General features: G+C 37.0%; 1 protein-coding gene across 2 annotated transcripts; it reads left to right on the forward strand.

Moving 5' to 3' along the window:
* Positions 1-5,892: 5,892 nt before the first annotated feature.
* LOC131332506 (methyltransferase-like protein 2) lies at positions 5,893-12,062 on the forward strand. 2 transcript variants are annotated; one of them, XR_009201670.1, is made up of 10 exons: positions 5,909-6,255; positions 7,765-7,987; positions 8,766-8,905; positions 9,134-9,167; positions 9,498-9,573; positions 10,248-10,425; positions 10,512-10,601; positions 10,706-10,805; positions 11,100-11,334; positions 11,725-12,062. XR_009201670.1 is itself a non-coding variant. In XM_058366789.1 (9 exons), the coding sequence occupies exons 1-9, from the start codon at positions 5,953-5,955 to the stop codon at positions 11,246-11,248; spliced, it is 1,293 nt and encodes a 430-aa protein (XP_058222772.1). In that variant the 5' UTR covers positions 5,893-5,952; the 3' UTR covers positions 11,249-11,548. The 2 variants fall into 2 exon arrangements, 1 of the variants encoding a protein (XP_058222772.1); XM_058366789.1 differs by lacking the exon at positions 11,725-12,062 and having other exon boundaries at positions 5,893-6,255; positions 11,100-11,548.

Here is a 12,062-nt window from a genome sequence, read left to right on the forward strand (position 1 = left end):
GGAGTTTCGCTGCACAAAAACTCCCATATAACATTATATTTTTACTTTATTGAATTGGTCCGCGCAACGGTCTCAATGACTTGCTTCGAGTAACAATATATGTTCTTTTTTTGTTGGGAGGTACACAAGTCAGCAGCTTTCATATAATGTTATATGTTCTATTTTTTTGGAGTTTCACAGCATAGAAACTCACATATGACGTTATATGTTTTACTTTATTGAATTGATCCGCGCAGCGGCTTCATTAACTAACTTCTGATAACCGTATATAAATAATCTTATATATGTTTACAATTTAAAAACAAACAAAGAACTTTATATGTGTATTATTTTGCCACATAAATAAATACACAAAAAAAAACGTAATAAGTGTGACAAAAAATAAACATATAGCCTTATAACATTATACATGAGATTCTGTCCTTTCTAACTCTAAAAAAAATGGGAAAAAAAAGAAAAAGAGATCTTGTAACTTCTTTCCCTTTGTCGCCGTCGCCTTCTTCACGGTCGATTTCACATGTAACTTAATACTCTTCACCCCTTGAACAACTGCACAAATAATAAGTCAGTAAGGCCTCTGCGCGGACCAATTCAATAAAGTAGAACATATAATGATCAGAGTTTGATATAATCATATCTACTCGCAATTAAAACCCTAACTTATATATTATTAACTGTTCAATTGTGCTTTGCTAATGAGTTCCTATATATACCTTGAACTGGACTCAGTTACCAACATTGATATAACCATATATTACCGTATATATTTGTCGAACAGAACATCATATATAATGTCTCACGAGATAGTAGATCGTATATAACGTTATATAAATCAGAAACTATATATACATATATGCAAAAGCAACAGAATATCATATATAATGTCTCACGAGACAGTATATTGTATATAACGTTATATAAATCAGAAACTATATATACATATATGCAAAAGCAACAGAACATCATATAAAATGTCTTACGAGACAGTAGATCATATATAATGTTATATAAATCAGAAACTATATATACATATATGCAAAAGTAACAGAACATCATATAAAATATTTTACGAGACAGTAGATCATATATAATGTTATATAAATCAGAAACTATATATACATATATGCAAAAGCGACGAAGGGCGACGATCGACGACGAAGGACGACGGCGATGAGGAGTGCGATGTCAGCGACGAAGGGCAATCGACGACGAAGGAAATCTGGGACGTGGGTTGATCTCTGTTTTTCGTCCGTTGATCTCATTGTTGGAGTGACGACGGCAATCGAGTGCTTGACGATGGCGACGGAGATGATGCCGGTATTTGAGTGCTTGAGGACGGCGACGACGATCGAGTGCTTCTCGCCGATCGAGGACGACGAAGAAGGCTGACGCCGAAGAAGCCCGACGAGGACCAAGATTGCAGACTACCAAGAAGGTGAAGACAAAGAAGTTCGTCTGTGATTTCTAATGGGAAATCGTCTGGGTTTTGTTCGTCTGGATTTTGTTCTTCTGGAAAATGTGGGGGGGGGGGTGGTTTATAATGGAGGAATCCGAGAAAAAAAAGGGAATTGAGGAAAAAACGGGATAAATTTTTTTTTGAAAGCAGGGGTATATTAGACTAACCAGGATTATTATATCTTTACTAATAGATTAGTAGACTTAGGGGGTTATAAAATTTAGAAATGAACTTAGTGAGTTTGGAAAATAGTATAGTGGACCTGGGAAAAATTCTCCCAAGAAATTACCTTAATAGATCACGCCATCTTTTGGCCCTTTTTGGCATAAAATCACCATTGCTTCAAATGTGCAATTACAGTGCGGCGTGTAATTCTGACAAAGACATGTGCTACGGTTACGGGTATAGAGGTGACTGTAATTTCATTTATCCACTTATAAAACTATTTGGATTTTTTTTACTGTTAGTAGAGAGCACATTAAAGAATCCCGTTAAACGATAAATTATACTCCATTCGATCATCGAATATTACTGGTATCTCCTTAAGTTTTTTTCATTGATTTTATATATATTTTTTATAAAAATACCTATACAAATATAACCATTTCGGGCATATCGAAATTTTCGACTGTACCAACCCCACCTCAAACCGGATTTAACTCCAGTCAGGATTGGTTTTCAAAATATTTACCCCGAACCGAAATGGTATTTGAAAATCTTATCTTCAACCGACCGAATCTGAACCGAAATCACGTCTAGAGTTTTTTTTAATCCTCAATCACCCCCAGTTTGAAAAGGCTAGAGGGCAAGTATTACTGTGGCAGGTAACGGTTGAAGAGCCAATGTAAACTTTCATGACAGTTAAAAGTAGACAAGACACTTGGGTCCACTTGATCACTACTAGTAGTACTTTTTCTATTTCTCTGTATTGTGCATCCAAAACAATAACGGTACTGATCAATTGTGGGGCCAACTTCGGTATTTTAACTAAATGTGAAAATTTTAGTAGCTGATTTGGATAGATATAAGTGCTTGATTCAATTGTTCAATATTTATTTTAGAATTCAACATCCTAAACTGTGAAATTAAAAATGAACGTTGAATCAAGTACTTGTATATATTTGGTAGAGCTAAAATTTTATAGGGGCAATAAAAAAAAATTAACAAAATAACCGACGAATTTGAACATTTACGTGGAACCCTGAAGAGAGCCCCACAATTCATCAATACCCTTCTTGTCGGTGCCCAAAGGGCCAAAGTCGTATGTCTTCTTCTTCTCTCTTTTTTTTCCGGAAATAGTCTTATGCCTTTACTCTTTTCATTCGCTGAATCGTTTTCTAGCAGTTGTGTAACCTGAAAACTCACCTTATTCAATTATTGGCACCATTTTCATTTACTGTTCACAGTTAAAAGTCAAAAGTCCGCGCCCACAGTTCAATATTTCACCACTCACCCCATCGCTTTTCAATCACACCATCCTTTGATTGTCGAGACGGACGGTGAGATGTTGAACGGTGAACGTAGTACCACGCGTGCCTTTCTCGACTGCATTTCTATTTGGAGACATCTCATATTTAATTTGGGTTTTCACTTAATTCATCATCATAATTACTGGGGCCCAAATAAAACCACTCGTAGTAAATTGCAGTATCGGATGTCTTCGCTAGGCTCAAAAAGGAAAAAAAATGTCTCCGCTATATCTCCTGATTTCTAACACCTCTCGACTGATTAGCTGAAAACAATTGAGCAATTCAAGAGCGTACCTTATTTGAGTATAGTTGAAGGTGTTTCTTGCGTTTATGTTAATTATTACAATTAGCTTAATCTCATTATTGACGGAACAATATTATACGATTGAACAGTACTCTACTGATTATCTCACCCCGGAGAAAGAGAGGAAAAACATACCTTGGATATTTGTTGGATGAAATTCGTTGAGTGTAGTTATAAACACCTGATAGTCACCGGCCAAGAGATACAACTCAATGGAATGACACTATACAACGATCATCATTTAATGACTGCGTCGTTTCTTTCAACCTAATGGGTCATGCCACACAGTGTGCGTTTTGATTGAGCACTTTAAACCCTTCCCAAAGCGTTGTTTCATTGCTTTGGCGTGATATGGATTTTGTCAGAGACTCAGGGAGTGTTCATTTTGTTTATGTGCGTGGGATGAATGCTTTCTTTTAAGAGAAAAATGCAATTTCCTTCCTTTAACCCAATCATCGCTTGTACAGCCATTTGAAAATGTCTACTTTGGCATTGAAAAAATTAAAGTTCCGTTTGCATTTTTTTGTTGCTAGATGTGCAAAATGAGGTGGTTGGCAGGTTTCATCTCGTCTAGATCGGGCTGGGTTGATCACATTGGGCTCCCACCCTTTACATAAACCGGGCCTGTTTTAGTATCTCCCTCCAAAACCCAGCCCAACGAGCCCGCAAAGCCTGCTACCTTTGAAAGTGCAGGTATGATACTTTGGTCACTTCCGTTAGAGAGTATTATCTCGTCACACCATACCACTATTTGTAGGACACTCTCACTGCACTTACGTCGGAACCGAAACTGAGGTCTCACTATGCGTGTGTTGTGTTAGGAGTTTGTTTAGTCCTTATGAGGACTTCAAACCCGGACCTCGTGTAATCAAGTCTAACTTGTTAACTACTGACAATGGTTAGCTTTTCGAGTTTTAACCTTTTACCAAAAGGTTAAGTAAAAATAGTTAACAGTTTAGAATGTCTTCGTAATGTAAACAAAAAAATTGAACAATTTCCCAATTAATATGTGTCATCCATTTGATGTTTTCTGTGTTATCCATTTTAACTTATGAAGAAATGATACAAAATCAGGTACCACATGCCAATGCTTCTTTCTTTCTTTCTAACTTATGACAATATTGGCAAATTATATAGTCGATGTGTTCGTAAACTGATCGGGACACTTAGGCTTCGTTTGTTTGGGCATAAAATTTCCTGATGTTTAGTTATGTAAAAAATGAAGAAAATATTTTACATGTAAAACATTTTCAATTAATTGGATGAAAATGACTTACCCTTAACTTCTGTAAGTTATTTTCTGAAATGAATTTACTGCATTCTACTGCAATTCTCACTTCTCAATTTCCTCGAGCATCAGTCCTGACCCACGTTCTATTCCAATATTCTCATACCTCTCAACCGTTTAAGCCCCCCCTCTCTCTACACTAAATTGTGAATTTCTAAAAAATAATTTTCAAGTCCCAGCCAAATGCCGAAAAATAAAAATTGCCTTAAATTATCGAAATGCCTATTTGAAATGAATGCCAACTTTTTTCTAGATTGGGTGGTTTTAGACATTCATTATCAAATCGAATGTGTGGTGACATTTAGTACTGTGGGGACTGTGAAACATGCTAGTCTGTTTAGATGCTCCCGAACAAGGGAACTTGCTTGACCTACCAAGGGCCAAATGGCGGTGAAAGCATGTGATCCAGGACAATTCCTGTTTATGTCAATTGTCATTTGTCACCTCTGAATATATATATATATATATATATATATATATATATATATACACACACACACACACTTACTTTCACATATATAGGTAATAGGTAATGTATCCATGTGCATTTTGTACTGGGCTCCCAGTCCATACACTAACCATCTTGGCCCAATTTTATTTCATTTTCCCGTGTGCCAGAGTTTCATGTGCTCTCTTCCCCCCTTCTCTCTTTCTTTCTTCACAATCTTTAAAACGTAGTACTATATAACACTTAACAAACAATCAGGGTTTTGTTTCAGGTAAAGGTTCAGGTTCGAGTTTTCATAGTTTTTTTATTTCAACTAAACGTGCCTCTAACATCTCACACACAATGAAATTTTAGGGTTAGTCAAGATTTAAGTGCGGTCGAACTTTTATAGAGCTGTAAATGAATCTAACCAAACTTTATAGTGTTCAAACTTGGCTCATTTATAAATGAATCGAGCCTGACTAAATTTCCTTAATAACCCTCTTTCAAAAGTCGTACTTGTAAAATGAGCCGAGCTGAGCTATTGAGTTTTGAGTTCAGCTCATTTAGTAACAAGCCTAAAACTCAAGTCGAGTCACGAGTTACTAAGCTCAGTTAAGTTTGGGGTTTGTAGACTCAATCGCTCTCTCTGTGCACGGTCTCCAATAAATTTTCTTTCCAATTACTACTCTCATTTCTCTAGTATCTCTTCACTCATTTGCTGCTCTAAACCCAATTGGTGGTGCATGCGTGTTGGGCCGATCTAGGCCGTCCATGCTCGGTAATAAAAGTCTCAGATTGCATCTAAGCAGAACAAATCTCAACCGTCCATTGTTATTTGATTAAGATATAATCTAAGCCGTTCATTGTCGAACGTGAACGGCTCTAATTTACGCAACACACTCTGTTCCCAAGGGCACCCCGGGTTCAAACCCACCTCTGCAGTGGTATGCTGTAAAGGAGGCAAATACCAACGCCTGCACTTCCATTTCCAACACCAAAAACAAAATGATAGGGTGCAGTCTGCAAATGGCGGAATCGCTAACGAACGATCAGTTGTCTACGTTCCTGAAATCGGGCATTTACCGGTTCGAGAGCTCCAACGCACTGTTCATCGATCCGGTCCGAATCCTCAACCGGTCTTACACTCGGTTTAGGGTTTCACCTTCCTCGTACTACTCCCGCTTCTTCGAATCCAATGGCGCACCCGCTGCGACTTCCACAGGCTCCAGAAAACGCAAACGGAAGCAGAAAGAGAAGAGACCTCACACTCTCAATGAGAGAGAACAAATCGCCGATCAACGCCATCAAGTATAGCTATACAACTTCCGTTATACTTATACACGTATATATATATATACATGCGCGCGCGCGTGTTTTATATATGTATAGAAGCACTTAGTTAGGGCTGATAAGTGAACCAAACGTTTGGTTTGAAAACTTAAGGAGGTTTAAAAATTGGTTTAAGCTTGGCTTTTGGTTATGAGGCGATTGCAGCTTTAAATGTTTTAGACATCATCTTGAGTAATACTAACAAACTTTTAAAAAGTGTTCAAACTTTTTCTATTTAGGTAACAAACTGATTCTCAACGAGTGAATATGAGCTCGAACTCAAGCTATTTGGTTCGTTTATCGGCTCTACATAAGTTGTGTGTCATGTATATGTACATGTATACTGATAGGTTGAAGTTCGATATGTTTTTGATCTGTGTAGAAGCTCAACCGAGAATGTGCTACTGAATTTGTAGTTTTAAGTTTATGGGATTTATGTTAAAATGGTGGAATGATATGTAAGTGGTGAATCATGTTTTAGTTGGTCTAAATTTCGTCTAGAACCTGAAAATTGTTGAATAAATCTCTAAGCGGAAGTTACTAAAGTTGAGTAATTGTTTCAAAAGCATTATTTAATGATTTCGATTGCTGGAATGGTTGCTGAAACTCATGTTGCTGGAAGTTTGTTTTAATACATGTGAAATAAAGTGCTTAATTAGTCCAGTTTAGGTGGGAAATGGTAGAATTGATAAAAGTTGCTGATTTCGTTGTTTTCTCGATGAAGAGAAAGTTCTACAAGGCTTAGAAATCAAGTCCTGAGTGATTTAGAGTTTATCTTGGACGTTTTTTTTTATCCATTTCTCTCATGTTAATATTTTAGGTTTATGATTCTCTGGTATCATGGTATGTGTTTATCCTAGGTTTAAGGGGGAGAGTAGGAGACGTACATAGGAACTAAACTTGGTTATGGTTGTGATGGAGGTAAGTTTACGTGCTCTGAGTTAACTGGCCCGACAAACTCTTGCAGTTTTGAACTGACCGTAACTCCATCCAAAGGGTAATCTGGTAGAGATGCCTTTTAGTGGATGTAAGACGTGAATTTTTTTAGGTAGATTCCGTTGACAAGTGTCTTTAGGCACGGGTAATTTGCTTAGTATATCTATGGTCAGTGTATTAAGAGCATGAAGCCTGGCCGGGCTTACTGTTCAACAAGCGTGTTTTGTGAAACCAACTTTGTATGCTTTTCCTTTCCTCTCCTCCCATGCTTGTAATAGATATGTTTCACAGAGTGGTAGCCCTTGCTGTACATTGTTGCGCAGGGCATCACCAATGTTTTCTTTTGTATTCTTTGTAGTCAATAGTGCAATAACCATGACAACCATGGATGTAGCCTGCATTGCTGAGCCACATAATTCTTACGTTTGTGTGCGTTGCTTTTCTTTATTTATCTGTTTGTCCTATATATCTTGTGGAGTTCTGCAAATTCATAATTGTAAGTATATGCAAACATGGTTTGTTGAAAAGTTAGTTATGTAATTTTTGTTGCAGGAGGCAAAGCCTTTGTTATTGAAGGCACATGAGGCTTTGCTTGAAGCTACTGATTTACTAGCGGTTATCAGAAACTTGAGGAGTGAGAGATGTTCTTCAGAGGGCTGTCAAGACTTGTTCTTACCAAGCGTTGAGCAGTCTTTTGTTGAGCTCTCCAGTGTTTGGCAAGCTCCGTTGTATGAGATAACTCTTAATTTCCCTCCGTACAGAGAGCCCACCGAAGGTGGAGGTTCATTTGTGGTCCTTTTGTTTTCAAAATAATATCTAATTTTCTGTACTTCGGTTTTCTTTTGTCTTTGGGTTAGAGCCAATACTATTGAGTCTAAATAGGTTATCGTTGGGTTTTGTTTTCCTATGCATTAACAGCACGTTTGGTGCAAGTGATTTGATGAGAAACGGAAACATTGAGCAACAATGATTAGATTCTGAAATTACGCTAGTTTTTTTTTGGATAAGTACGCTAGGTTGACTTATGCACGCATGTTGTGTGTGCCATGGTGCTATCGAACATTGCAAGTGAATTTGGTGTGTGGTGCCTAAAAGAATTGAGATGGTTGAAATGTACTGGCTTTTACTGGTTTCAAAAATAAAATCAAGCTTAGCGAATATAATAATTGAGATGGCAAGAGAACAAATAATATTAAGCAGAAACTATCTAGCAAATATTGTACTTCTGTATTAATCAGTGGGACATTTATTTTTAGGTCCAATCACACTTGGGTCTTCACTTGAAGTGAACATATCTGTAGTTTGGTATTCTATCACTTTCCCTGGTCTAACTAGAATGCAGTACTCAAAACTTGTTAGACATATGATTTTGGTATGACTTATGAGACAAGTATACTGTACACTTGTACAGGGAGTTACTAGCCTTTGACCACTAAAATTTAGGTTTGGGAATTTCGCGTAGCATGTATTTACAATTCAACTGTTCTCTTATGCAATTCTCTTATATTTGTGCTTCTAACCACAATGAATTGTGCTTTCTTATTTTTTCTCAGGTTTACCAGTAGTTCACTCCAGTGAACAAAGACTGATTCCAGTGTTTAATAACTTGGTTGTTAATGAGACAAGTAAGGATGTGGAGGCTGAGTTCCTGAACAGCAGATACATAATTCCCAGAAAAAGTAGTTTCTACATGGTACGGTGTTAAACTTTTCCCTTGGCTGAAGTTTGTAGATGATAGAACCCTACGGCTTAAATAGGCCTCTTAGCCCTTTTTTTATCCTCAAGGACCATCAATAATGTTCACTTATTGTTCTAACTTGTTAGATTTACTTTAAGCTGATTTGTTTCCGATGAAGGATTAGATTGTCACCAATTATGTCTTACATGTTTCTTATGGTTTCTTGGTCTTATCTCATGGAAGTCTGATCTGGGGAAGATTCACGATTTGATTCCTGGTAATTATCACAAATAAACCTTGATTCTGAATCTGGAATTGTTGTTGTGAGCAGTTTCTTCCATTACAGGTGCTAAAGCATCAAACGATTCCCCCCATAAATGGCTGTTCATAATGTGTACTTCCTATTGATAATCCATGTAATTAATGTACAATTCATGCCTATAGTGTGTCTATTTTTTGATCAAGTATATATTAACTTTGTGCCATTGATAGGGTCTAACTGGTTGTTCCCTTGTTGTCCTCACCTTTCTCTTTCTGCACAAAGTTCCTAATATTTCTTTATATTCCACTGTTTCAGAAATGTTTTAAATGTCATTCTTTCTTGCAGCTGAATCTGATTGTGGGTTCAATCTTATATTGGTCGATCCACCATGGGAAAATAGCAGCGCCCGTCAAAAATTGAAGTATGTACTCTCATTCTTGTTTTTTTTTTTTAGCTTTTACCGTGTTTCCAAATTTTATTAGATGGAGTTAGAGTTGCGAAATATATAACTAGTGTTTAGATGAGAAGAGAAGAAGTGGGAAATAGGTTTAGGAACCTAATCAGTTTCTTAGTTCAGTATATGCATTTAATAATAGTTCTTATACACAAAATCCCCTCCACCTAGGATTGGGCGAACACGGGAATAAAATATTAACCCTAGTACATATGACTTCTTACTTCTTTTATGTATAGGGCCTATAGGCTAATCTATGAGATTAACTATTGCAAAAAATGTACCCTGGACATGTCTAGGCAAATGCCCAAAGCCAACTGCATCACTTTTTCTGAATTCTCATATATCTGGAAGTTGTTAGGTCTGAGAAAGATCGAATTACATTCCTTGGATATTCAGAAAGCTTTTCCTGAAAAATATTGAACTTTCTGCAAGCACTAATTATTAGAATGGACAAGGCTTCATCCTTGTGTCAGTATATTACTTTTGAAAAAAAAAAAGTGGCAGCCTCACAATGTTGGATTGGAAGTTATATAAGTTATCATCCTTCTTGATTTGTTTCCAAAATTTTAATTCTTAGAGTCTACCGCATCCCTTTTGCTCCTGATGGTACTGTGTTTCAAATTTGCTCCTAATTACAGGTATCCAACTTTGCCTAACCGATACTTCTTATCTCTTCCAATTAAGCAACTCACTCATACAGAAGGAGCTCTTGTAGCCTTGTGGGTGACAAATAGGGAGAAATTACGGGGTTTTGTTGAGAAAGAACTATTTCCGTCTTGGGGAGTCAAATACATGGCTACTCTATATTGGTTAAAGGTTGCTTTTTTTTCTTTGTGCATTGTAATGAGTCATCGCAAAACCTTCCATTCTTTACCAAAAATTTGATGTAGTTGGGTTTACAGGTGAAAGCTGATTGTATATTGACCAGTGACTTGGATCTCTTTCATCATAGACCGTATGAATGCCTTCTTCTGGGTTACTGTCATGGAGAGGTGAGACAATGAAGTGGTAGACTACCTACCTATGATTTCTGATTGCGATACTGTCTTGTTTTTATGAAGGTTCATTTTAAAAATTTACTCTCATATTGTTGCAGGTTAGAAATACTGAATGTTTATCGAGATTTAAACCTATACCCGATAATCAAGTCTTCATTAGTATTCCTGGGGACTACTCTAGGAAGCCCCCAATTGGAGGTATATTTTCCATGCTTTGCCCATCTAGTCCTTAACTTCTGGTTCGGCAATGATACTCATAACATTATCTTGTCTGGCTTCAAAAACATTTTATTGTTTCAAAAGTGGAAGAGGAGAAAAAAAGTGCATGATCTCTATCAAGAACTTTACTTTCAATATTTCATTATTTAGATCTTGGAAAGCACTAAAGTCATTTAGCCAAAATTGTGAAACACTTCTTGCAGTATTGGGGCATTGTCAGTCGGCAAATTTGACTCATCACAAGTTCGTATTATGTTGTGTTTACGATTTCAGAGTTGCTACTAGAGTATGTGCCAGGATCCAAGCCTGCTCGTTGCATTGAACTATTTGCCAGAGAAATGTTAGGCGGATGGACTTCATGGGGGAATGAACCCCTTCATTTCCAAGAGTCGAGATATTTTTCAAGGACTGCAAATACATAATACTTTCAAAGGAAAGCCCCTTTCGTTGGAGCTACCTTTACGGACCTGGAATCTATGCAGCATGCGTGTGCAAACGTTTACTTCATGTAAGTGGCAAATTTCTCTGTGCCGTTTAGTAATCATTTGGTTGACCCAATAAAATGGGTTAGGTCATGGTGTATTCATGATATTCCGGCTTCCGTAGGAGCGGAGTAGTCGATTGTTCAAGCTTGGTTTAAAAACTTAGCGAATTTGAAAAATATGTTCAAAGTTTAGTTTGTTTACGAGACGACCGATCTGAAATGAAATGAGCTTTAATCAAGCCGAACGAGCCAAGTAGCAATGTGCTTGAACTTGATTTGAAAGCTTAACGAGTTTCAAAAAATAGCTCAATCTTGATTTGTTTCTTTGGCAACTAATCTTAAACGAGCTCGAACTCAAGTAGCTTGGATGGCTTATTGCGTTACACTGGATATGGTTCATGGTTGTTTATCCAGGAACATGATGATCATGCTTGAAGGGATGAGGCCAATGCTTATACAAATGCACAAAGACGCATCACCGTTCATACTTAGATATCAAACGTTCACAGAAGACGAAAATCAAGAGTTCGGAGTTGCAAATTCCTCCAAAAACATATTCAAAGACTCGATATCTGATTGCTTTTCTTCTTATTTTTTCTTAAAGGTTCTCTCTACGAATTTTTCTTCTTCTTGGGTCACATCTATCAATTTTTCTTGTCCTAGTGAATCTGATGTTGGTCACTAGAATATGGATTTTGCCCTGGGATAACTTATGGATCAAAGTGAATACATTACTAATTTGATGCGTAAAA

Source organism: Rhododendron vialii, chromosome 7a, assembly GCF_030253575.1.
Source record: "Rhododendron vialii isolate Sample 1 chromosome 7a, ASM3025357v1".
Taxonomy (NCBI): domain Eukaryota; kingdom Viridiplantae; phylum Streptophyta; class Magnoliopsida; order Ericales; family Ericaceae; genus Rhododendron; species Rhododendron vialii.